Here is a 23,494-nt window from a genome sequence, read left to right as displayed (position 1 = left end):
GTTGCTTCTCCTCGAGCGTCCAGTCACTAAACTGCGAAAGAACTTAAGAGACTAGTAATGAACTGTAATTTAATGAGGGGAAAAACAGCTTCCAAAGATGGAGATACTTGAATAGAACATTCGATTAGACGATATCTAGAGCAGAATATTCCCTTAAATTACATTCTCAAGGAGACAAACTACCTGTGTTTAACTTCAGTTTCACCTTGTCCTGTTTTTCGTCTATAGAATCCTGAGTAGCTCAAACACTTAACCAGCTATGTTTGTGCAATGAACCGGGTGGAAAAAATTCGTAAAACTCGGGACTAGTGTAAACAACCCCGCATAGCGTCACTATTCATACCTTATGTATAGATCCTTGTTTAATAAAGTTCTTCTCCAACACATTATCCAAGACTGGATCCAGTTCTTCTCCAACATCTTCGATGAGCAGCGGACGGCCAGTGGATAATGTGTCTTCGAGGTGCTGACGGAAATACTTATTCCAAAGCGTGGTAATAACCATACCATTAGTTCTTTCGCGATTCTTTATCCATTGTTTTCCTTGACCTTGCGGGTCAATTAGTAATGGATATCGACTGGCTTTGTCCACAATGATCCCATTTTGTATTGAAAGTTCATCTGTAGGTAGCCCTTGTAAATTCCACTCACCGAGCTGCAAAGAACGAAGTCGAAATATGCGCGGCAATTCATCATTTATCCAAAACCAGAAGAATATATCGTTTAAATACTTGAAAAGTTTGTCTTATTTTGAATTATTTCATATGACATTTGTCACGTTATTTAACCAGACAACGATCTCGTGTTAGGACCGAAATATTTAAAAATTTGAATTGAAGAATCGCATTTATTAAGGTGCATTTCTGTGACAGTAAGTCATATTTTAGCTTCAAGTTTTCATTCCAGTAAGTTTCTTCATCTCAGTGGGGACACAAGTTACGTGACGGTTTGTGCACTTCCTCAACTCGGCGACCTATAATCAGAGTGGGGAAAGGCAGACTATTTGATGAATAACAAATCGATGATTGGAGACCTGAGGGTCACTTCTCGTGTCATCTAGCCAATGATGTTCGAATAGGAAGAACTTCCACTGAGCGAAATTTCAATTTTTCATACTAGTACGAAGGTCTTAAGCTTATGCTTCTGAGGCAGCCGGAGTGAATAAATTCCGTTGTTTCCAAGACATCATTTCGCTCATTCGGCAACAAAATGCTGACTAATACCGACCACCGAGTTTATACTGGAATCAACGAGTAATGGATGGTCCTGATCTATACTCTGAAACAGATGATTGGGGTTAGGGGACTACCACTCTAGAATGAGATCTGGTACCTCATGGAAGGTATCTATTCTAATCATGTGTTAGACTATCGTAAAAGAGTTACTCCTGATTGCCATAAGGTGAGTCAGTGGTTAATATGCTCAATCATCTGCTTGAGATTCTTGTCAGTGATGTGTTCAAGTGCAAAGTGAAGGCTTGCAAACAAATCAGATAGGTGGAAATAAATCCAAACAAGTTAGTCCACGTGGGTCAGCGGCTAGGTGTTGACCATCGTTTCATTTGATGCAGGCATCTTAGATAAGAATGATAAGAGACTGCACCGTGCATGAAACTGGAACTGCTGTGAATCAAATCGGTGCATTGTCCTTCAATCGTCTACATAGAAGGATGTCGAAAACTTTCTTTAATTGTAAGGTAATGCGGCGCAGAATCAAACGTTGGTAGCTGACCTATACTCCCCATTGCTCCATTCAATGATACACTATTCATATCATCATCACTGGCGATGAAATATTCTGATAAAACTAGTTAGCTTTGAAAACTACCAAATAAGCGGAGTCGCGCTGACTTTCCGATTGTACACTCTGCCAACTGCATGGTTCTTTCGACGTATTCCGACATAGATTTACAGTGGTGAATCTCGTTCAAACCTAATGCTACAGGCCACCCGAAGGTGTGATGTCTGGGGGTGAACTAATTGGATTTTTTGCGTGCACCCCTTGTGAATAAGATACAAACTTTAACCTCGGACAGAAACATGCACTTTTTTTTTGAAAAATTCTACAGCTGTATGAAAAGTTTTAGAAATTGAAAAATTCTACAGCTGTATGAAAAGGTTTTAGAAAGCCATGTTCCTCAATGAAGTGAATTTCAATGTGGATGCCTTCTCCTTTTGAGGCGAATTACAACTTTACTTGTGTGGTTGAACTTGAGAGGTCTATGGTGCTCAGCTGTATATGATGAAGTAAAAGATATCGTGTTCGTCATTAGGACAATTTACCGTATTAAATCCCTCCTTCTACATGAAGAGACTCCCAAAGAAGACACACTCCTCTAGAAGACTTATTTCGTGTATCGGAACAGTTTTTACCATAGGACACCTTGGGGACACCTCTGACTCAATGCCGAACTGATTTCCACGCAGAGCTATGGTTCAAATATCCTATTTCACTGATTTAGTAAGATGTTACATTGAGCGGTTTATGTTATACGCACCAAAGACTCTATTTCTTCATCTAAACCAGCCCTTTAAACCAAAACTCAACTGGGCAGGTCAGATGATGTGACTTACAGTACTGAGCGAAGATAATTAGATCGGAAACTTATGATAGATCAGCGCATGACAACCCACTAGTTGCCTTGTATCAAACAATCGTCACTGCTTTTTGTCGCTGTACTAGAGTGTATCCCCGTAATTGATCAGTAGCTCAAACTTTATTCCAGTAGGGTAGTACAGACAGCGACCGTTCACGCTTTCTCAAATAGCCGAGACCATTGATTAGTATACAGGTCCACTGGCGTACATAGGTGAAGGATAAGTACCGGAATCAAAAGGACCTATCCACAGATTCGACCTCCATTAACAATGCTATAATATTTAACGAAGTTTGATGAGATCAAAGACAGAAATCGCGACGCTTTATCACACAAACCCATCAGACATTGCAGTTCAGATTTATCGGTCCTTGCAGGGAAGTGTAACACAATAGGTCAGATGTCGATCACTGTTGTCCGAGGCACCGAACGGCTACTGAACAATTGTACGGAAGTTGAAAGCGATTGGACCAGTTGGCGTAACTGTTCCATTGGTTAGGAAGCCGGCGGGTTGTAAATGTTGGAATTAGGATTCACACGCTCTTTCAGGAGCCCAAGTTGTAATCACCGAGATTCCCGAAAATTCATCAACCTTTTGACAAGCAGTGAGTAGTTTAACGAATTCAACACTGGCTTGGCCAAGTTCATCACTATAAAGCCATATGTCAAACAAATGGGTTACGCAACATCATGTAGCTGGTTTTCCCTGTGAAACGTGTCTGCTTTGTTCGGGAGATGATTGTGAACTCTAATTTGGGGTTGAACGGCCTACCTGTGTTTGATCCGTTAACATGGATATCAAGTTGACGGATGGCGAACCGGGAATACGACGGATTCTGACCTCTCTCAGCCACGATAAGATGAACGTCTGGCGAAATTCTTGATTGAACGGTCCACAGTATGAAAGGAAGGCCGTCGCAACTAGAACATCACCGACTAGGCTGGAAAATTCAAGGAGGGTGGCGTTGTGAATAAGGAGAATTATTATCCTTTACAGTAATAGGTAAAGGGCTCTCTAGGTTTTAGTTCTTTGCAGGTGAGGGTGTTTTAGTTTTTCAGATGATGAAGACTGCACCAGAAAAAATAATGTACTTACCAAAGCTAACTAAATGACAAACTAATTGACAGTAAATCAGATTACTGTAACCTTTCGTCTTGCCATTCTAGATTAATTGCCATTACATTATTGTAGAAACGTACCTTGTAATTTGTTGTTCAAATGACTTGCTTTGTTCGGTCCAACGTACCTGCTCTTCTCCTAGACTACCGATTAGCGTTGACGCCGCTGTCATTTTTCGGCGGCATTGTTCGGCGTTGTCAGTTAACGTTCGTTTCTTGCGAAGAGCCTCCTCGTATACAGCTTGAACTTTCGCCAACTCGCGCTCTTTCTCGTCAAGGGTTTCTTGTGCTGTCTGAAAAGGAGATTGCACTGGGATAAGAACGAGTCACTGTCGCAGAAGATTCAAAACAAACTATTGGGTCAATCCATCTGCCCGTGATATAATAAGCCACGCAAGAGGTCCCGACGGAGAAATGCTATATTTGTGTTAATTAGGCTACTTTTCTTCGGAGAGCTGGTTAAAGACGGAACTAATTGAGGAGTGCCACATTTTATTCAAGACTGCAGTAATAAGCTGACAAGCACATAGTATGACTGACTAGCTAGAGGAAGTGTACCTATATTGAATGATTGAGCTGAAGACAAGCTGAATTGATGATCACCAGAAGGATATCAGATCCAGAACGAATACCAAACATATTAGTTAAATGTATATGAATAAACTTCCACTTTAAAAAGTACCAGAAGCAACGAGGTCTAGAAAGCCTATTTGTTTGAATAAGCATAAGAGGCCTAACGTTTTGCGATTTCCGTGTTTTCAAGAAGAAAGTCCGTTCTTACTTGTGTTTAACGCCTTTGAAACCTTGCTTATCTTCAGTTAATTTATATTTGTATGACATCTTCAGAGCAACACGGACAAAGATAAAACGGTAGTATGATTGTATGTTCAAGCAAAAACAAACATATGTGGGACTCAGACACCAGTTCTCTCATCCCGCTTAATGCCAAAGTAATTTTTCAAGGACATGATTTCATCCACCCAAAGACCGGTCCAATCTGTCTATAATCGGCTGATATCGGACTGTTCACCGCCCACTCGGCTGGACGTATTTTGCGTCAAGGTCTCAAGAGTGGAAGGACGGATAAGGACAAAAGAGTCACCTCAGAATGATTTTATACCAACTACAATATGGAAAAGCATTTTTTCCTTTTTGAGGCGACCTTTTCTCGGATAAATAAACTGTAACGATGAATATTGGGATCTGATGTTGTCTCAGAAACAGGCCATCTGAGTTTCTCGAAGAGTTACTTACCTGTAAGCTACAGAATCTAAATAGGATACCCACACAAACTCACACGAAACCTAGAAACTATAAACACACGAGAAGTAATTTTTTGTTACAGCACCCATAGTTCCTCCTTCTAATCCCGAAGTATGAAGGACGATTTCGAATCACTAGTGCAACAATCCCGTTCGATTAATATTTTTACACTGTAGAACACAACACACCTATATATGCTCATGCTCTTGAATTTTCAATTTATTAAACCGAATTTTGAATAGTTTAACAATAAATCAAGATTAGTGTATCGAGGAATCTATCTCAGAATGGCTGAGTTGCGCCCTCTACGAGACCTGTGGTGAAATCCATTGGGCAGTATGCCATTTTGGAGGATCTCACTGTGGCTTCAAGAGATGTTTGACAGGTGATTTTTTTATGGAAACGGATATAACTTCTCGAAAAGGATTGAATCAAATGCAAACTCACCTGAAGATCACGCATCGCTCTCGTCAGCCGAGCTTCAAGTTTGACCAAGTTATCCTTCATCGGAAGAACATCTCTATTGATTGAGTAGAAGTAAGACATTGCTCGCGTCCATGATAAAAGTCCAGCTACATTTCCACAAACTTTCGTAGCTACATCCAAAGTGTAGTCCTCAAGAGTCAAATAAGGCTCAAGCAATTCTACGGTCTCCTCGTTTATTGTATCTTTCGGAAATGTCATCAGCAACTGAAGAAAACCCGTATTGGTCATAAATTTTAGTGATTCAGACCAGCTTGGGCGTGGGCACATCCGTTCCATATCTGGTTTGTAGGGCTCCAAGTGACGCTGGAACAGTAACAAAACGCAGTCCATAATGCGCATGATCAGATTCGGCGGTTTTCCAAGCCGTCGGACTGTGGCAATATCCGCAGGTTTTATTGTGTTCAGAGCTTCGGCTGCCTCCAATAAGGCCGGTTTAGCAGCTTCAAGTTTAGCCTCAGCAATTGTCCGCTCCCTGTCTATTTCATCCACAATTGCTTGGGCCCTGTCTTTCACGACCTGCACCTTATTTCGTATTTCTGTGGATGCCTGTTGCTCAATGGTGACCTAGAAATGGTCGGAAAATAGACGGCGCGCTATTTAACTCGATCGTTCATCAATATGTAATGTCGTCAACAAAACTGGCGCAGTTCAAACACTATCAGATTTACCGTAATTGAAGTTCAGGAAATAACCCGCTTGTGTAAACCCATACTTGCCGGTTATTAGGGACCTGATCAGTCTTGAGGACGTCTCTATTCCTTTTTACCGATACACATGAATAATATCGTGGTTCGTTATGTATTTACATGATCTCCTCTTTTTAATACCATTCACTGCATACAGCAAAGTGTTTATACTGATCCGAACGGAAACAAAATGCTTCACCTGAAGAAGTCTAATCTTAAATCAATGGTAATAAAATCGGCTGTCAAAAAGCCTCCCAGACAAATACTCACCGTTTGCAAGACTTCCTCAGCTTCTTTGTTTGCCACCTCCAATTCTTTTTCTCTGACAATCAATTCATTTTTTAGCTGGGCCACACTTTCTTGTGCCTCAACAAGTTTCTTCAACCCACCGTTCATGCGTTCAACTTGCTGTTCAAAGTAATTGAACTGCTGCTTGTATACATCTTTGTAACCCGCTAAGAAGGATAGGTAAGACTTGGGGGTTACGTGAGTTGGTCGACGGAACCTGTAGGTACACAAAATTAGAACGATTACACGAGGTAGGTGAAATTCAGATACTTCGCTGTAATATATTATTGGTTTACAAGCTGCAACCTAGGGGAATCACGTTTGCTAGAACACTAGTCACATTTTCCTCTATTTGTATTAGAAACATGATTTCCTTAGAACTCAGTATTTTGTGATTTCAGATACAAAGATGGATATCGTCACATGCCGCAATTTCAATAGATGAGTTTCACGAAATGACAAATAAAAAGTCAATTAACTGCTAAATTGTATTCCCAAAGCTTAATTACGATCTGCTACACAGATCTTTGCACACACGTTCTAGAGGAAAACGTGTTTGAACTTTTCGAAATTTTTTTTCTGAATACTGAAGACAATCTATTGGAGAAGATGGATCAGGAAACTCTGCCTCTGACAATGCATTCTTCCATCAACATTCAGTGGGAAAGGTCTTAAATGTTACTAATTTCCTTTGTCCAATGCCTACTTAAAAGAGCAGTTAACCCCCAGGTTAACCGTTGTTCGCATATATAAGTTGACACAAGCGTCATGCCAAACTTCCCACAGAAAGTAAGGATTTCGAACACGAATGTGCAATAAACCTGCATGCAAACTGACTATTCTGACACAAACTTTTCAGTCGAGCCTCATGTCATGTTATGGTTCTCTGCCTAGCGAAGCCTCGGCAACTGACTTTTGCAGCTAGGAATGATGGGATCAGTGTTCATTCCATCTGACCACAAGATGGATAAACATGGTGGCCGGATGTAAGGCTGGAAACCAGTCTATCACTCACACCTAGCCTTAGAAGACAGCTCTCAACCAAACATCCATGCATTTACTTTGTCTCAGTTCATCAGCTACAGAGTGAAAAACGCCCAAGCTCGCTGACACAGACTCAACTGAGAGCTGCTGATCAGTCGCCAGTGACCAAACAGTTAAGGGTTCAAACACTGGCTGAAATATCATGGGTTCGAAAATTCGAATTTCGTGACGTGCACACGGCTGATAATTCCCAACAAAGACGAAAGTGTTGAACAATGCTTCTAGATTTCTTCAGTGTAAACTGGCCTCACTGACATGAGGAAATCTTTATAGAATGCTCCTCCCTCCAGCATTAAATATTAATGTTGTTGACAGACAGTCCACAGAGTGGCAATTTTGAACTCATTTACTGCAAAACCTTAGAAACAGGGAAAAATGTCAAATTCACTTGGCTGATCTGGTTCCACGGAACAAGCTCACAAAAGCCATGAAGGTGAACAATTACGTCGTCAGCTTAAGCAGTTTGTTTCGAACATTCGGGAAGTGTAGGCTAACGCATATGCACTGCTTTCGACGAATGATTTCTCATAAATGTAAATGAATCAGGATGTTTCTTACTTCGGTAATGCCTAAATGAACAAATTCCGTTTTATCAGAAAGCATATCACTCTCGCTTGCACAGTCCTCCTTCTGTCATGGCGTAGTTATTCCGGTGAGTCCAAACCAAACGGAGGAAGCACTGGACTTGAGCTCCGTCCTTATTTAAGCGCAGCAACTGTGTATATCCTTTACCATGCCGGGGTTTGACATCAGACTTGCGAGGCCAGCATGTTACTACTATTCGACCAGCGCACTCAGAATTATATCGCCTGTACAGGCGAACTTGTTCACACATGAACAAGGTCACTCCGATTTTACAAAAGTTGAAAGTACCTTACTCTCTTAGGTGCATTGTTTCACTGGAACTTTCTCGAGTGTACAGGGCGCTGTAAGTCATCTAACCGAACTAAATGAATCGCACAGCAGGTCATCAGTCGTTATCTCAACTCAATGAACCGTCGTTCGTCCTTCTGATACTTCTCATTCCATCAGTCTTCAATGTATGAGCAAAACAGTTCTGCAGATATGCTTTCAAAGTAGAAAGTAGTCGGAGAAATTAAAAGCGTTTGCAGCTCACGCTGAAAAGATAGCGCATTACACTATTGATTGTTTTTCGGTCGGGAACGAGAATTCCGAACAATCCTTTGCATCTCTCAACCGAACACAATTCGCCACACACATAAGTAGACAGCCGTCCCTGATCTCCGTCCACATTTTAACTGCCTTCTGAAAACAACCCCTATTCAACAATGAAAAGCTGTACATAGACGTAATACGTAAGAACATCATACACGAGAGATTCAGCTGGGTTTTAGGTGAGTCTCCCGTCAACAGCCAAACTGATATGCAGATGAGCGTATAACGTGAATGTAAAATTTTTTCAACCATCAGCCCTGGCCTGTGTCTGTGTCCTAACAATTCACTCAGTCTCTAACATGTCTGAGCGCTCTAACCTTTGAAACCGCATGTTCAGAGGAGAAGTGATCAAAGAAATCTAATAACCTTACTTCTACCACTAGATCAACTTTTAGGAACATTCCTTATTACAGTCTTCGTGAAAAAGTTATGCACAGGATGTTTGGTCAAACGTACAATAGACGAGGGGTCAGCACGCTTATATGCGGATTTAGTTAGATGCCTGAGCGTACAATTCACTGGACCGTTTCATCGGAATTCCGTTGGGACCCTACCAAGTTGGACGTGTGCCCTTGAATTTTGGTACCAGGGCCATTCAAAATTGGCAACGTCCTATCGATCACTTCATTCCAGATGACTTCGCTTCCTTGTCGCGCAGTCTAAATTCACCACCAAATCAGCGAAATACACTAATTTGCAAACAAATTTGGTTTTGCGGGAGATCCAGCTAGTTCTGAGTGAGTCTCCCGCAAAACCGAATTTGTTTGCAAATGAGTGTATTTTGCTAATTTCGTGTGATTTGGGTTCAAATAGAACATAAGGTTGACGGAAACTCGAGGACTGCGCCTACTTGATTAGCCCCAAGAAGAGCGAAATAAAGCTATGGGCTGTCGAAGAATTTTCAGCAACTTTATGAGTAGTGTATTATGCCGCCAATCAGTTATAAACCAAATTGTGGTCAACTTTACTATCGAGCATCAAAACCGCATTGTCTGTTCATTCGTACAACTGCAAGGACTCAGAATCCCTGACTAGCTTCACCGCTGAATGGAGGCGATATATGTCAACTGCACCCGCCGAATTTCTGGAGCTGGCGCTTACTGGATTTCTAGGAGGGCTTACCAGAGTGAGTGATCAGGGAAAACAACCCATAGGTTTGGAATCTTAGAATAATAATATCTTATTAATCAGTGTTTATGGACCAAGTTAAGGTGCTGAGATGCTCAGGATATCTAAGTATCCACATTTAAACCGTAATTTTACTCAGCAAATAAAGGATAATTGTGCTTTTCTAAACTCATCGAACAGATAGGTGACACATCAAGAAAGAGCACCGCATCGCGGCGTGGAGCTATCAGGTAAGGCATATTTTTCATTAGCTTAAATATTCAACAAGGCTCGACGCCGTATTGTATAATCAGACCTCTAGTGAAATGATGTACTCGGTGGCTCAAATTTCTGAGTGAATATTAAAACAGTCTACGTGCATACCGGTGTTCAGATTTCACGTTGTGGATAACTGGCTGGCACTAAAGTCAGCAATGGCACTACTAGTTAGTTCATGCATAATTAAATACAACCTCAGATACACATTGCCTGTGTACTGTATATCACCGTTTGGCCGAAAATGATTGCAGGGTTGTAAAAGTAAAGCTCATGTGATGTTTTGTACACTTGTATCAGTCATATCAATCAGGTAATGAAATTCATTCCGACAGCTTCACTAACCTCAAGAAGTATTCGTTGCAGGACTCAGCGACACCGTCGTGGATGCCTCCCATCGAACTGATTATTTCTGCTTTGACGTTATCGGTGCAACGAAGTGGAAAATTGGACAAGTAGTGGTCAGCCACCGCGACCAAGGCCTCTCGAGGCCAGCGATGGAACCAGATGATGGTGCAACCAGAAAAAAGACCAGGGAATTTCAGCGCTCGAGTCCGGAACTTCTCTCCAACAGGAGAGAAACACAGTGAAATATGAAGATTATGTCGCGTTCGGGCGTAAAAGTATGCCTGCAGGTTCTCGTTTGTCGGTGCCCGTCGGGGGAATTCTCTTTTCATGACAGGTATGAGTTCTTGGCAGATTTCATCCATCTCATCTCTTGCGAAGAGGTTTGATATGACCCCAGATGATAGCATATTGTTCAAGTACTCGAGAAACGCCTCATCTTTGATTTCCTGATCTGTAAACAAGAAGGTGATTCCTTTGCCTTTTTGACCAGCGGTGCGATAGAGAATTTTCAGGTCTTCAGTTAAGTTGTTCACGTTGTATGACCTATAGTTGAAGAAGGCAGATGAGTGAATTGTTGACAATTCATCGAACCGACTGCACGGAAAACGGTGGGCTTAAGCCAAAACATCTCATATAAAGCAATGAAAAATAGGCCTTGGGTCCTCAGTCTCTTGGGTTTGTTGATCCAATTTATCCTTCTTATACGACTTTCATGGTTTCAATTGTCCCACTTAAGGCCCCCAACTTTCTGACTTCCGGTTCCCTGTCGATGTTGTTGTGTTGTGTGATTGAAACCAGGCCAGTGGTACACTTCAGTGCACTCACTGCACATCATGACCCATTTCTAGTCACAGTGCGGAACGGTGTGCTGTTGCCACTTGGATGTTCGCACGGTCAACATGCCCCCGAACGGTGATCACCACCATCGTCACCACCACCCCTATCATCGACGGTGGCAAACACTGGCGCATAGTTGTCATGCTACTTTTGCCTCCATATTCCATGGCTGGACGTGGGCACGAAAAGTTAAACAATCAGAAGGGTTCCTAAACTAAAATTTTGGTTCAAAGCTTGACCCATTAGCTTAGTGATTCTAGATTTGTCTAGGAGGGACAGGTTGCTGCATATTTACCAACCCCCAACCCGGGGAACTAAAAGACAGTCGGTCACCGTTACACTCACTGAATCGATGTTTGATCAATATGTTCCAATATGGATGAATGAGTAGTTGAGATACACGGATCAGCATAACAGGCTATGTTTCATTGTATTCATCGCACGGGGCAGACAATAGTATTGACACACCTCGAAAGAAACAGCTTGCTTCGAAGATTGAAGTGACATCAAACGCAAAATGTTCACTTTGTCGTAAACACAATATTCGAGGAATACCAATTTGCCTGACACAGAATACTGGAAACGTCAATCCATGGACAAACTTATCCTGCTTTTTCTCATGGATCATTGTTTTCTTGAGTTCTTTTGTTTTTGAACATGTGTACATCCTTCTGTTAAAAAACACTTTAATCACATCAGAGTGATCGGGACCGGAGATCGTTCCATTTACAACTTACTGTCACTAGAGTGACAGTGCAGCTTTTCCTACATCACTTTCTAAGTCCAGGAGACAAAGCAAAATGAATCGTCCGCTTATATACACGGTATTTAGGGTGTGTAAAATACAGTTAATTCCAGAGAAACTCCGTGAGCATGTTTAAACGAGCACCCCTTCCCGTCAGCCAGTCTAGACTTCTGATATCTCTTAATTTTTGGTTGTTATTCATAGATGGTTATATTATGTTACTATTTCACTGCTGTTAAAATATAAAACGTGACCAGTTTCTCTTAATTTTTGGTTGTTATTCTTATATGGTTATATTATGTTACTATTTCTCTGCTGTTAAAATATAAAACTGTGACCAGTTTAGTAACGTTGTTTTTAGTTTCTACCGTCAGTCACCACAAGATTGTTTTGAACGCCAGTCCACGGAATCATTCGCCCGCTCAAGTGGACGAGATGGTTACCCCTGAAGACAGGAGATGATTGAAAGAGGCTTGGATTTGTCTAGTGATCAGAATAGATCTACTCAGTTTGAAGTGAGGGCGAAAGAATTGTTGTGTGGGGTTGCAAGTGAGACAGCTGTTTTTCAACTTTCTGGTACGTGACCTTACAAAGTTGGCAAAAAGAATAATCTCATGAGTTTACCACCATCTAGAAGAAGGCATTGCCTGTAGACCGATAAAATGTAGCCCTATTCAAAAAAGATTATTTAGGCTGGTGCGTCAAGCCGAGCTGCAGACTGCGCATGCACAGAAGTTGAATATTGGACATCTACAATAAATGACAGAAACCAACCTGGTGAGGGTAATCTGATGGGTTTGATAGCCAGCGATGAACGAGGCAAGACGTGTCAGTGACTGTTTGCCGGACCCACCAACACCAACAAGCAAGGTATGTCCCTTCGGCATGTACAATATACGAGAGATGCGAACAATTTGAGTCACGGCATCTTCGAACAGGACGAGATCCATTGGAGCACCACGTATACTTTCATTGTAACGCCTCAAAAACGTAAGTAGTCGAGTGTTCAGCTGTTGGAATGAAGTAATCTAAAAAAAGAATACAACGACCTCAAAGCACACTCCTTAGAAATGATTATGGATAGCCAACCTTTGTGACCAGATTTCACCATAGCATAAAAAATAGATTCTCACCGAGAAAAGTAATGCCCAAGTAGTCCTTCAGGGATGAAATGGAAGATTAGTGAACAAATGCAAACACAGACTATTTGAAACAAAGATATAATATAAAGGAAAACGTTGGTAGCTTAGATGGAATAGATGGTCGTTGGTCTGTTCGCTGAGCTAGGCAAACCGACTGTAATCAAATCGCGCAACTCAAATGCATTTGCTCAAATGTGACCCCAGTCTGACAGTAAATAAGTTGCGCTACTGCATTTTACCTTATTATAGATCACAAAGTGAATTACAGCAGAGAGGACGATTGCTAATAAATCAGTTTGATTTAATGACGTAAGTGACAGACGAAAACAACAGATATGGAAAAAGATAACGTACCGGTTCATAGATTCTTGGAATTTGGACAACGTAATCCTCGGGTTCGTCACCAGTTGGCTCTGGTGGATCGCTGGGTGAGGGATGTGGGAGAAATTGGGTTATGGGATAAACCATGGTACCAGATAATCTCAACAATCATTCGAATGTTGGACCAAGACAAACATAATCAGTAAATTCTTCGTCAGCCCCTGTGCGATAGTAGTTTTAAGTCAGATTTACATACTTCTTGTAGGATGAAAAAAACTACAATTCCTCGTAAACACAACTCGAATGTATGCAACAAGTTTTAATCAGCTTTTTGTCTCTACGAAATTTCAGGGGGTTCGTTCTTACAACAACTTGAGCCATATTAGAAGTTCATTTTGAGTATAACCTTAATCATCTATGGTAAGACCTCCTAAGGGTGTATCTAGGATCAACTTTAAAGAGGTGGTTCTGTCAACTTAGAGTTAGTACTTAGGTGAATTTCTCCTGAAGTGGTCAGATGGAAACCAGCATAGACTATCATTTTGACGACCTGGGTTCCATTCACGAGAGTACTTTTGAGTTCTCCATAAGCTTCTATCCTGGTGTTGTTGTGGGTGTAGATTAGGAAATTAATGTATGAAAAATTTCTCACTACTCTTGGAATGTGGGCCTATTGGTAATTTGGATTCAACCAGCGATTACTTGAAGACTTATGTGCAAATGGCCATGGCTCGAATGGGTATCAGTAAGCTTAATAGCTGCAGTTATTTACGTAAATTTGCCCAGTATCACACATTACTTGCTAAAGGTTTAGCATTTCTGTACAGGCTATTGAGCCGCTTACCCAGACAGGCATCTATCGATTTCAGTTAAGTCCCGAATTTCCAAGTTTGAATCAAATTAAATTATTTTCGTTAACGTTGCAGATTTTCGGTAAAAACAACATTTATGGCCTTAGTTTTAAGAGATTCAAGTCTTAGGTAATAAGTATATATGGAACAAATTGCAATCAGGTGCTAACACTATTGTACCCCATGGAAGTACCCTCTGGTTCCACATCAATGCCGCAATTGCATTTGCTGTGTCTGATACAAGTACCATTCCTTTGGGAGAAAGACGGTAAGAGATGATGATTTCTCACCAACTATTTGCCTGTTGCCACCATCCGGTTCGTACAACAGCAGAGCATTAGGTAATGCCCGAAATTAAGCGCCTTTAACTCATAACCTCGTAATCCAGATCGTTAAATTGCATCACGAATTGTCGTTCAGCAATTAAAGTAGCCATCGACGTATTTTTAATACAACTTTGACAAGTTATCTCCTAATGTAGAATAGGCGTGGAAGAATGTGTGGTGTCCCGTTGTCTTTTTGATTGAAGTTAAGCGATTGAGCGCATGAAATTCAAGTGCATTTGCCTATCAATAACAGTCATTTTGATATTTTTATCCAGCCTGGAATAAAAGCGGCTTTCAGAAAAAAGACCGAGTCCAGAACACGAATTCCTAGAACTGACTTGCTAATGAAGTGCATCAGAGAACACAACATAAACTTTGAAATGATCACTTACCGAAGGAAGTTGACGAAATAAGGTTGGTCATTGGTAAGCATGGACGAATAATCGGTGCCCAGTTCTTCGTCCACAATTCTCTTTATTGTGCTATCGAACCAGACGTGATCCTGTGATTTTGTAAATCTGTTTGCAATAAGGTAGAACAATGTACTGTGTCAAAGACTCGCTTTCGTCTTTGTTTCATCTATCTATTTGATTGCAGAACTGTTCCTATTTAGCCACTAACCTAATGCATTCCACCGTTATTCAAATAAATTCTTCGCTGACAACTATTCAAATATCCAACTATCAGCACGCGGTTTGTTCTACATCCGTTGGTGGCTATTAGCTTAATTTGTGCTGTGCCCTTCAAGTGGGTTTCGGTGGACGCTATTTCATATATTATGTCATTATCATACGCAAGTCCTATCTCATTTTAAGCGATATTGTGCTTGAATGTCACAGATTAAACGTACCTGTCCGCGAGTACCCGATGGCATTCGTGACGCCACAAGTCGATCAGCTTATTAGGCGTATTAATAATGTCGGCTGTGGTGCTGATCATGCCTTGCCATATACGACTGAGATCACGCAAGTTGAAAATATAGTGAAATTTGGCGGGAGTTGGTAGCATTTTACCCTTTACTGTATGCCACAGAATTCGTGTTGTCGGAACAAGTCGTGAGATCAGTTGTTGGATTTCATCCGAAAATCCTCTTGCGCTTCCAAAATGTCCAAATGCAATGAGACCAAATATCTTGTCGATAGAATTATTACTTGGTAAGGTGCAGTTAAATATGGCAAACTGCCTTTTTAGTCTCTCCGGAATATCGTTCCTGCCAGCTCCTGGATGGATCATTGCTGCTAAAAATTGCATGTCCACAATTGAGGTGAAGTCTCCTGGTTTGTGAAGATTATAGAACCCGTTCATTTCGATCAGCTGTCTCACGATTTCGTTTCCAACCTGAAAAGTACAAGTGAAAATAATTGAAAGTAGAAACCGTTTTACTCCGTTTCACTTAATAAGCAGTCAAACCACCCATCTAATAATGATAATAATATCAATATCAAGGCAAAAACAGGTTATTTGGTAAAAATCCAGTAAAGAGTTTGCTTTTAATTGTGTAAAAGACCCTGAAAATCCGATTCGACCTTTCTTTTGAACGTCGATGGTCACGCTCACAAATAGTTTTAAAGTGTTATTCATTATGAAAACGCTATGGTCTGTCACTGATTCCAGAATGGAACGAAAAGGTCAGGTCTCGGATTCATTTACAGTAGAAGACGGGCGGTCCCAGGAACACAATGTCCTGATTGCCCTGGTCGAAAAATATCTTTGTCTCACAAAATAATACATACTATGAACTTGGCCGTGCAACAGAAGAACGAGTGCTCGGATTCTATTTTTTGTTATTTCACAAATTCCAACACGCACTCCGAATTTTTAACTTACAAACACTGCAGGTCTACGGTCTCATGGCCGTCATGTCTATGTTGAGAAAGTCAGACCGGCCGAAAGACTCGGTGTGACACTGAGCCAACCGTGACCTTCGAACTACAAGTATTGGGCAAGACAGGGAGCCATAGCGATTTTAAGTCACAGCCACCACGCTGCAGACGCAGCTCCTGTCCAGTTGGCCAGCTTCGTATATCTGAGCCTATCAAGCAAACCAGTGGGAACACCAGACAGAAGAGATCCAAATGAATTGTATGCTTCTGAAAATCCGTCGCTCGAAGCGATCATTTCCGCTAACCCAATAAAACATGATTCCTAGTTTACGAAAAATTTGAAGACAGAGAGCAATGACATGAAGTGACAGACCTAACTATTGTGTAAAAGTTTAGGAGAATAGAGGCGAGCTCTTAAGAATGTTTAACTCGCACTCTTAGTGAGACAAATCTCAATAGATTGTTACTGCACAAAGGCTATACGATGCTTCAGTTGTAGGCCATTATACTGACATTTGATCAGTTGGTCTTGCTGGTATCTTGGCTGCAACCCAATGTTCATTTGCCAGAAAGTGGCGTAAAGTGGTGTGTTGATTTGCGTCACTGTATGAATCACCTTGTGATTCTCGGTGAGAACGCTAAATTTGAGTGATCGGTTGCCGTTTTTTGGTGAATTTTGAATGACGCCAATGCATATTCTGTTATCTCGGTGTTCTCTGCTAAATGAGGCCGGTAGCACCGGTCGTGGTTGCTAATTTCAACAGATCGTTTGAACAAGGAGTTACTCACGAGCATTTTTGCACAAAATGATTGATATAAGCAAGCTGCAGCAACCACTGTACTTGCTTAGAGCGTTCACTGTCTAGGGATACCATGAGTTTGGATAATAGCCCTCCTCTCACGAGGTTTATCAAAAATGTAGCTTGACTACAAGCGGGAGCATTCTGTCAACAAATCTAATGTGATTATTAGCCTGAATACACAACATGCACACAGAAATTTTACCCTACCTGGTCACCCCATTCGTTCACAATTGGCATACTGATATCATCAAAAAAGACCGTCATTTTTCGTCCCGCAGGCGGACCGTAAGTATTCCCGAGACGTTTATCCACAAAGCTTTCGATGGTTTTTTGAATCAAATTGGGTGTGGTCACACTTGAGAAGTTCATGGTTCGTGTTTCGTGAAATTCCGGATCATACCGGCTAAGATACTTGTTGATGATCACCGTTTTTGCCGTGCCCTTGAAAATACAAAATGAACATTTAAAACAGAGCAGTAAAAGCGTTTTGATGGCTCTCTGCCGGTATTTTCAAAGAAAATACTAAAGATATAAATTCCTTAAGTACAGCTCCAAGAATCCATAATAGATGGTACTTCTTCTATAAGATTGAAACATTTGTCATTGTTTTCCAGTTTTTTACGGTATTTTTGTTGTGTGCCAGTGATGGTAGAAATAAAACGGTCGTAACTGCATTGCTGAGACCGGTTTTTACACAATAGAGTAGAGTTCATCAGATTCAGATAATACAGCCTCTATAACACAAAGGAACCCTCTCAAAGATAAACCAGACGAAAGGATTTTAATTGGAATGTAAAAAAATGGCGAGAAAACCTGGGTTGAAAGACTTAGGAGCAATCGATGTTGGCCACTTACCCTGTTAATTTGCATCAAAGTCTGACACAGCCCCAGCAATATACGGGAGACACTATCATAGAAGTTGAGTGCAAGTCTACCGAAACTAATCAGTGTGGACCGGTTGTAATGAGAAGACTTTGCATCCCAAGTTTGTTCCCAAGAAAAATCAGAACAAGCTTATTTTTTTCCAAAACTGTTTTCGATAACAGACAGATTTATCCAGAAGACGATATTACCTGCATTTTGACTAAGTTACTGAACACAATCTGTTTGCAATTCACATCACCAGAATCGTTCCGGATGAGAATGGTGACAAGATTAGCATTTTGTGGGGAGATAAAACGAAAAGTCGGACTGGTACCTTCAGTCCATGGTGGTGGAACCAGAGATGAGCCACAAGTCTTGAAACATGCCACTGCACAAGAAAAGTTGAGAGTTCAGATATCTAGGAGTTTGAACCACTTTCACCAGACGCCGTTGATCTTAAGAACTCCCATAGCTCGTACCATTGACAGGTGCAAATCTTACAAGTTTCAACTTTTTTTCGATACGTAGACCCCAGATACTTACTTGTTCACCGATCAGTAACACAGACTTGACCTGCTTTGAGATAATATCGATGAGAAACTCAGTGCGTACGTTATCTACGTTCGGCACTAGGAGACTGCTGTACTCGGGAGTATGGTCTGTTGGGTAAACAAACTCCTCCACACGTGTTGACCAGTGAATCCATTCTCCAGCCTCCGAAACCAGGAAGTCAAACGCCGAGTCGTTGGAGCCTATTGACAGTGGGGGAAGATCCAAACGAATGCTGTCATGTTGTCTGATGAAAGATTCCAGTTTTCCTCGATCGTCTAACTCCAGAAGAGCCCCGATACTCCATAGTATTGCAAATGCATAAAGCCGTGCAAGATGTCTTTGGGTTACCTGAAGCAAAAAGGAATAGAAACGAAGTTTACCTTGCTTAAACTAGCATGCCCTATCCAGCCATCTTTATACTTCATCAGGAATTTCCGTCAATTTGATTTCGGGAATGGATCGTTCCTGTCAGCAGAAAAGGCTTCGTTCAACCTCCACGCAACAGTTGGTGATTAGATAATGGTTTTTAACGGAACAAGGGCATTAAATGCAATACAAAATTTACCATCTGTTATCACGAGTGCCTGAATATTGCGGACTGTGATATCTTCAGAAGTATGCATACAATCGATTGAAGGATTGTAGGGTGACTTTTTTAGGTGATATAAATCTCCTGTTTTATTTGTAACTAGCATATCTTTGAATTTAACTTGCAGATGTCAATGGTTAACTTCAGGACTCAGAAACAGCTGCATTCATAAGGGTGTCTTTGAAAATTTTTTCATTTAATAATATGTGATAACTATTTTAAGACGTATTCCCGTCAACAGTACTCAATTAAAGGAACTCTTATACATAGTTGTAATGTTTTGAAAATACTATGTGGGCAACCAAAAGTAGTTCCTTTTGACCCTTTTGGACCGAAGCTCCATTGGATCAACCAACACTAGTCTAATCTAAGAGATGTTAGTACTAGAGGAGGGCGACTCTTCATAATCCATGTGGTAGACACCTTATACCGTCCTCCCAACGGAACACAACTACTGCAGCTTTAAAAATTTCCCCACTCCATACACCTTCCTATGGTTTTACGGTCCTTAAATAGCTGAGAGAACGTGTATTCAATCGAAAATTGGATCTGTGGATAAAACCTTCCATCCGTGGTTTGACCCTGTGATGTTGTATCCATTCCATTTGTGCTTGTTATCGGGATTTAATAGGATAAACTGCGTCGTACTGTAACAGCACCCCAACGCTCCTCGAACCTTTGATCTCATTTTCTGTCTGAATGGGCGATGGGGACTAACCTAGCCAAAGAACCCGAAATAATACATGAAAATCTGACTCATATTGCTACTGTGGGAAGTATCTGCCTTTCGAGTAGCTCCCAACTCTTGATTTTTTAACAGTATGTAGACCCTATTAGAGAATCCGCTGGCTGTCACGGTCACTCGCTGAGTGATCAGAGTGTGCGATCTTTAGAGTCTAGTTTTTCTATGAAGAACTACCTTGGTACAGGCACCCCAATGCGGGAGGTTACCTCCCAACCGCCGCGTAACGCGATTTCTCGTAGTATGGAAACCTGTTGCTCTTCATCGGACTGCTTCTCAGAGAACGTGTATTCAATCGAAAATTGGATCTGTGGATAAAACCTTCCATCCGTGGTTTGACCCTGTGATGTTGTATCCATTCCATTTGTGCTTGTTATCGGGATTTAATAGGATAAACTGCGTCGTACTGTAACAGCACCCCAACGCTCCTCGAACCTTTGATCTCATTTTCTGTCTGAATGGGCGATGGGGACTAACCTAGCCAAAGAACCCGAAATAATACATGAAAATCTGACTCATATTGCTACTGTGGGAAGTATCTGCCTTTCGAGTAGCTCCCAACTCTTGATTTTTTAACAGTATGTAGACCCTATTAGAGAATCCGCTGGCTGTCACGGTCACTCGCTGAGTGATCAGAGTGTGCGATCTTTAGAGTCTAGTTTTTCTATGAAGAACTACCTTGGTACAGGCACACCAATGCCGCACCGAACTGCGGGAGGTTACCTCCCAACCGCCGCGTAACGCGATTTCTCGTAGTATGGAAACCTGTTGCTCTTCATCGGACTGCTTCTCATTGGTGTTTCTGGCATCACTGAACCTTATAGAACTGGGCTGCGGCATCTGTAGAATTTTAGCACTGAAACATGATCACCATGACAGGTTGGCAACTTTAGGACGGTCGACTTACTACTCTGTATAGGTGTGCTGTGTTTAACGCCTATAAACAGAAACCGAATAAGGCTACAACGTTTCGTTCTCAAAGCTGCTAAGCACAATGTGATTTACCTTACGGATCCAACAATAATACTGAGTGTTATAGGGTGGTTAGGTGGTACCACAATTCTTTTAATATCATTTGTGTAAACAAAACTTGTGTATTTATTAGTGACTTTGTATTTAATAGAGCACACTTCTGAGATGCAATCCAGAAGCTCACATGTGCAGGAAATATTTCAAAAACATATAGGGTTGTTTATGGTCATCCAAAAGGTCTATCAACACAATTACACTGGTATGAAACTCACTGGAGGTCGTTCTTTCTCATCCTTTGAAGGTAAAATCCCTGCCAAAACATCGCATGCCTGTCGAACCACAAATGCTTCTAAGACCTTGGTTTTGAAATTAAGATGCCGACTCGCATATTGAAACAGTGTGGAATAAGAGTTCCTGAACAGTTCCAGTAGAGAGTCAGCCTCTTTCTTCGGTCTTGAAAGTAGCCAACCCTGTAAGAGTGGCTCCCAACTGAGTGTGGATGTGCTAATGTAGACCATACCTGGAACAGATTGAGCGATGGGAAATCGATGACCAATAATCGAAGATTAGCATGAACCATTGTTAACTGCGTCTTGAGTCTTAGTAACCGTCTTAGTAGTCATCGTAATTCTTAGTCTTAGTCTTAGTAACGACTCCACAAGGCTGTATTCAAGCTGGAGAAGAAGAAAGGCTCTAGCTCGCCTCTTCAAAGTCTACCAGCAAACAACCGCCAAAAATTTGCCAGAACGGACTCATGCCTGCGTTCTTCCTAGAAGGTTCACATTCCCCGAAACGATCTTACACATGCATTAATGGATTTGATTTAACCAACCTAAAATAGCTTGGTCACAGATTCTGCAAAGAGCTCACATTACACATGCATTAATGGATTTGATTTAACATGGCAACCTAAAATAGCTTGGCCACAGATTCTGCAAAGAGCTCACGAACACATACTTGTAAGAAATGATTTAACTTGGCTGTGCTTGCATTGCGCATGCAGTAGTGGAGCGGAAAATTTGTCAGCGATAGCGGTCGTTCGTTAGGTTAATTTCGACTCAACCACTGACCACCGGAAGTGGTCATTGCATGCGAAACTATTTACTTGTTTGGAAGCCTGAGAAAATCTACATTTGTTCGACCCATATTAACGATACGATAATACGTCACATCATACGTTTTAATGGGCACTTAATTCTTCCTAAGCTTTCCAGTCACCCGCTAGTGGTGAGGGTAGTGGCCTCGTTATGGTGAATCCCTCACGCACTGAACTACTTTGTAGTGGTGCCGACTGAGTAACCTGGACATCACCCTGGGTGGGCTAAGATTTCAACGACTTCAGGCGAAACAAAACGCCCTTTTTGGCTCCAGCGTACTTGTTACTTTTGGCAGTGATCCAGCTGACATCTCTGCACCAGTTCCGCCCGAAAAGCAGGAGAGACTCGTGGGGCTCACGCGCAATGACTGCGTTTAGCCCATAATTGTGTTCAGTTCCATGAGAGTACTGGTATGAATCTTCAATGAATCTGTGTTGAGTGTTCCTGCAAGAGATTAGACTGAGTGAACACCGCGAACACGCGTACCACACACCGCATACTGCAGATCAGCCTTGCCGAATGAAGATTTCTGGTATCCGTTTTTTGCCCCAATGTTGCACGATGTTGCTATATTACTCAATTTTGATCGAGCCAAACACTGGAGAAGTTGGCCATGCGGTCCGCTTTATTAGCAATACGTCTTCAGGTTTGGACAACCTGACACCCAGAATGCTTTGTCGAGTCAATGCCAATACCCTTGCCAGATATTTCAACTTACTGTTATTATCTGTTGTCCAACGCATTCGTGCCATGCCCAGATTACCGCAGCTCCAAAAGTCCCAAATCTGACTAGATTAGACCAACTTAGACCAGTTTCCATTTCATCCATTGTGGTTCGGATGGTTTCTAAAGTGCTTTCTGATCTATGGAACCGTAGGTTGAATCGGCCTTCTCTCTCGATTGCATTTCTATTTCAAGACAGGCTTTTGGAACCTACTTTGCCGTTATAAGCTTAGCTTCATCCTCTAGTCAGATGCTATTAGAATGTTATTAAATTCCCCCCATTCGGAGATCCACTGCCGAAGAGGAATAAAGCAGAGAGATTTACTCTTCCCAATGTTTTTCATCATGGCAACGAATGAGGTTCTTGGATTGCCGATGTTGCAAATACGCTAGTAGTTCCAAGACACCTTAATGATGGTTTTGCTTTTGCTGTCGACTTGGTTGCGTGTACTTAAGGAGAAGCTTGAAGCTGCTGAGGTTGACTTGGACATAATGGGTATGAAAGTCAACACCTGAAAGACAAAAGCTATCGTGATTTATGGGGGCAGAACCAGCTACAGCTTTAGTCAAAATATTTTGCTTTGCCGAGAAACTCATCCCTCATTTGAGTCTAGCTGTCTCCGTCCCACTTAACTTCATTTAGAAAGGAATCTGCAGCCACTGACAGCGATCGCTAAAACTGCTCTGTGGAAGCCGAATCATCATCATCATCATCATC

General features: G+C 41.5%; 1 protein-coding gene across 1 annotated transcript in view; it reads right to left on the bottom strand.

Annotated features, from left to right (window-relative positions):
- Positions 1-22,882, bottom strand: part of T265_08529 (hypothetical protein) — a gene marked incomplete at both ends in the record, with an annotated part of 42,295 nt that extends 19,413 nt beyond the window's left edge. The window contains 15 exons of the mRNA XM_009174358.1: positions 344-655; positions 3,369-3,537; positions 3,797-4,008; positions 5,426-6,028; positions 6,421-6,655; positions 10,387-10,932; positions 12,746-12,999; positions 13,468-13,537; positions 15,462-15,949; positions 17,445-17,678; positions 18,645-19,001; positions 20,194-20,325; positions 20,708-20,824; positions 21,229-21,426; positions 22,772-22,882. Of these exons, the coding sequence (XP_009172622.1) occupies positions 344-655; positions 3,369-3,537; positions 3,797-4,008; positions 5,426-6,028; positions 6,421-6,655; positions 10,387-10,932; positions 12,746-12,999; positions 13,468-13,537; positions 15,462-15,949; positions 17,445-17,678; positions 18,645-19,001; positions 20,194-20,325; positions 20,708-20,824; positions 21,229-21,426; positions 22,772-22,882 (4,038 nt within the window). The remainder of the gene's footprint in view (positions 1-343; positions 656-3,368; positions 3,538-3,796; positions 4,009-5,425; positions 6,029-6,420; positions 6,656-10,386; positions 10,933-12,745; positions 13,000-13,467; positions 13,538-15,461; positions 15,950-17,444; positions 17,679-18,644; positions 19,002-20,193; positions 20,326-20,707; positions 20,825-21,228; positions 21,427-22,771) is intronic.
- Positions 22,883-23,494: the final 612 nt, after the last annotated feature.

The sequence above is a fragment of the Opisthorchis viverrini genome, assembly GCF_000715545.1.
Source record: "Opisthorchis viverrini unplaced genomic scaffold opera_v5_223, whole genome shotgun sequence".
NCBI classification, from domain to species: Eukaryota; Metazoa; Platyhelminthes; class Trematoda; order Opisthorchiida; family Opisthorchiidae; genus Opisthorchis; species Opisthorchis viverrini.
The sequence above is the reverse complement of the archived record's forward strand: the minus strand, read 5'-3'. Positions and strand labels throughout refer to the sequence as shown.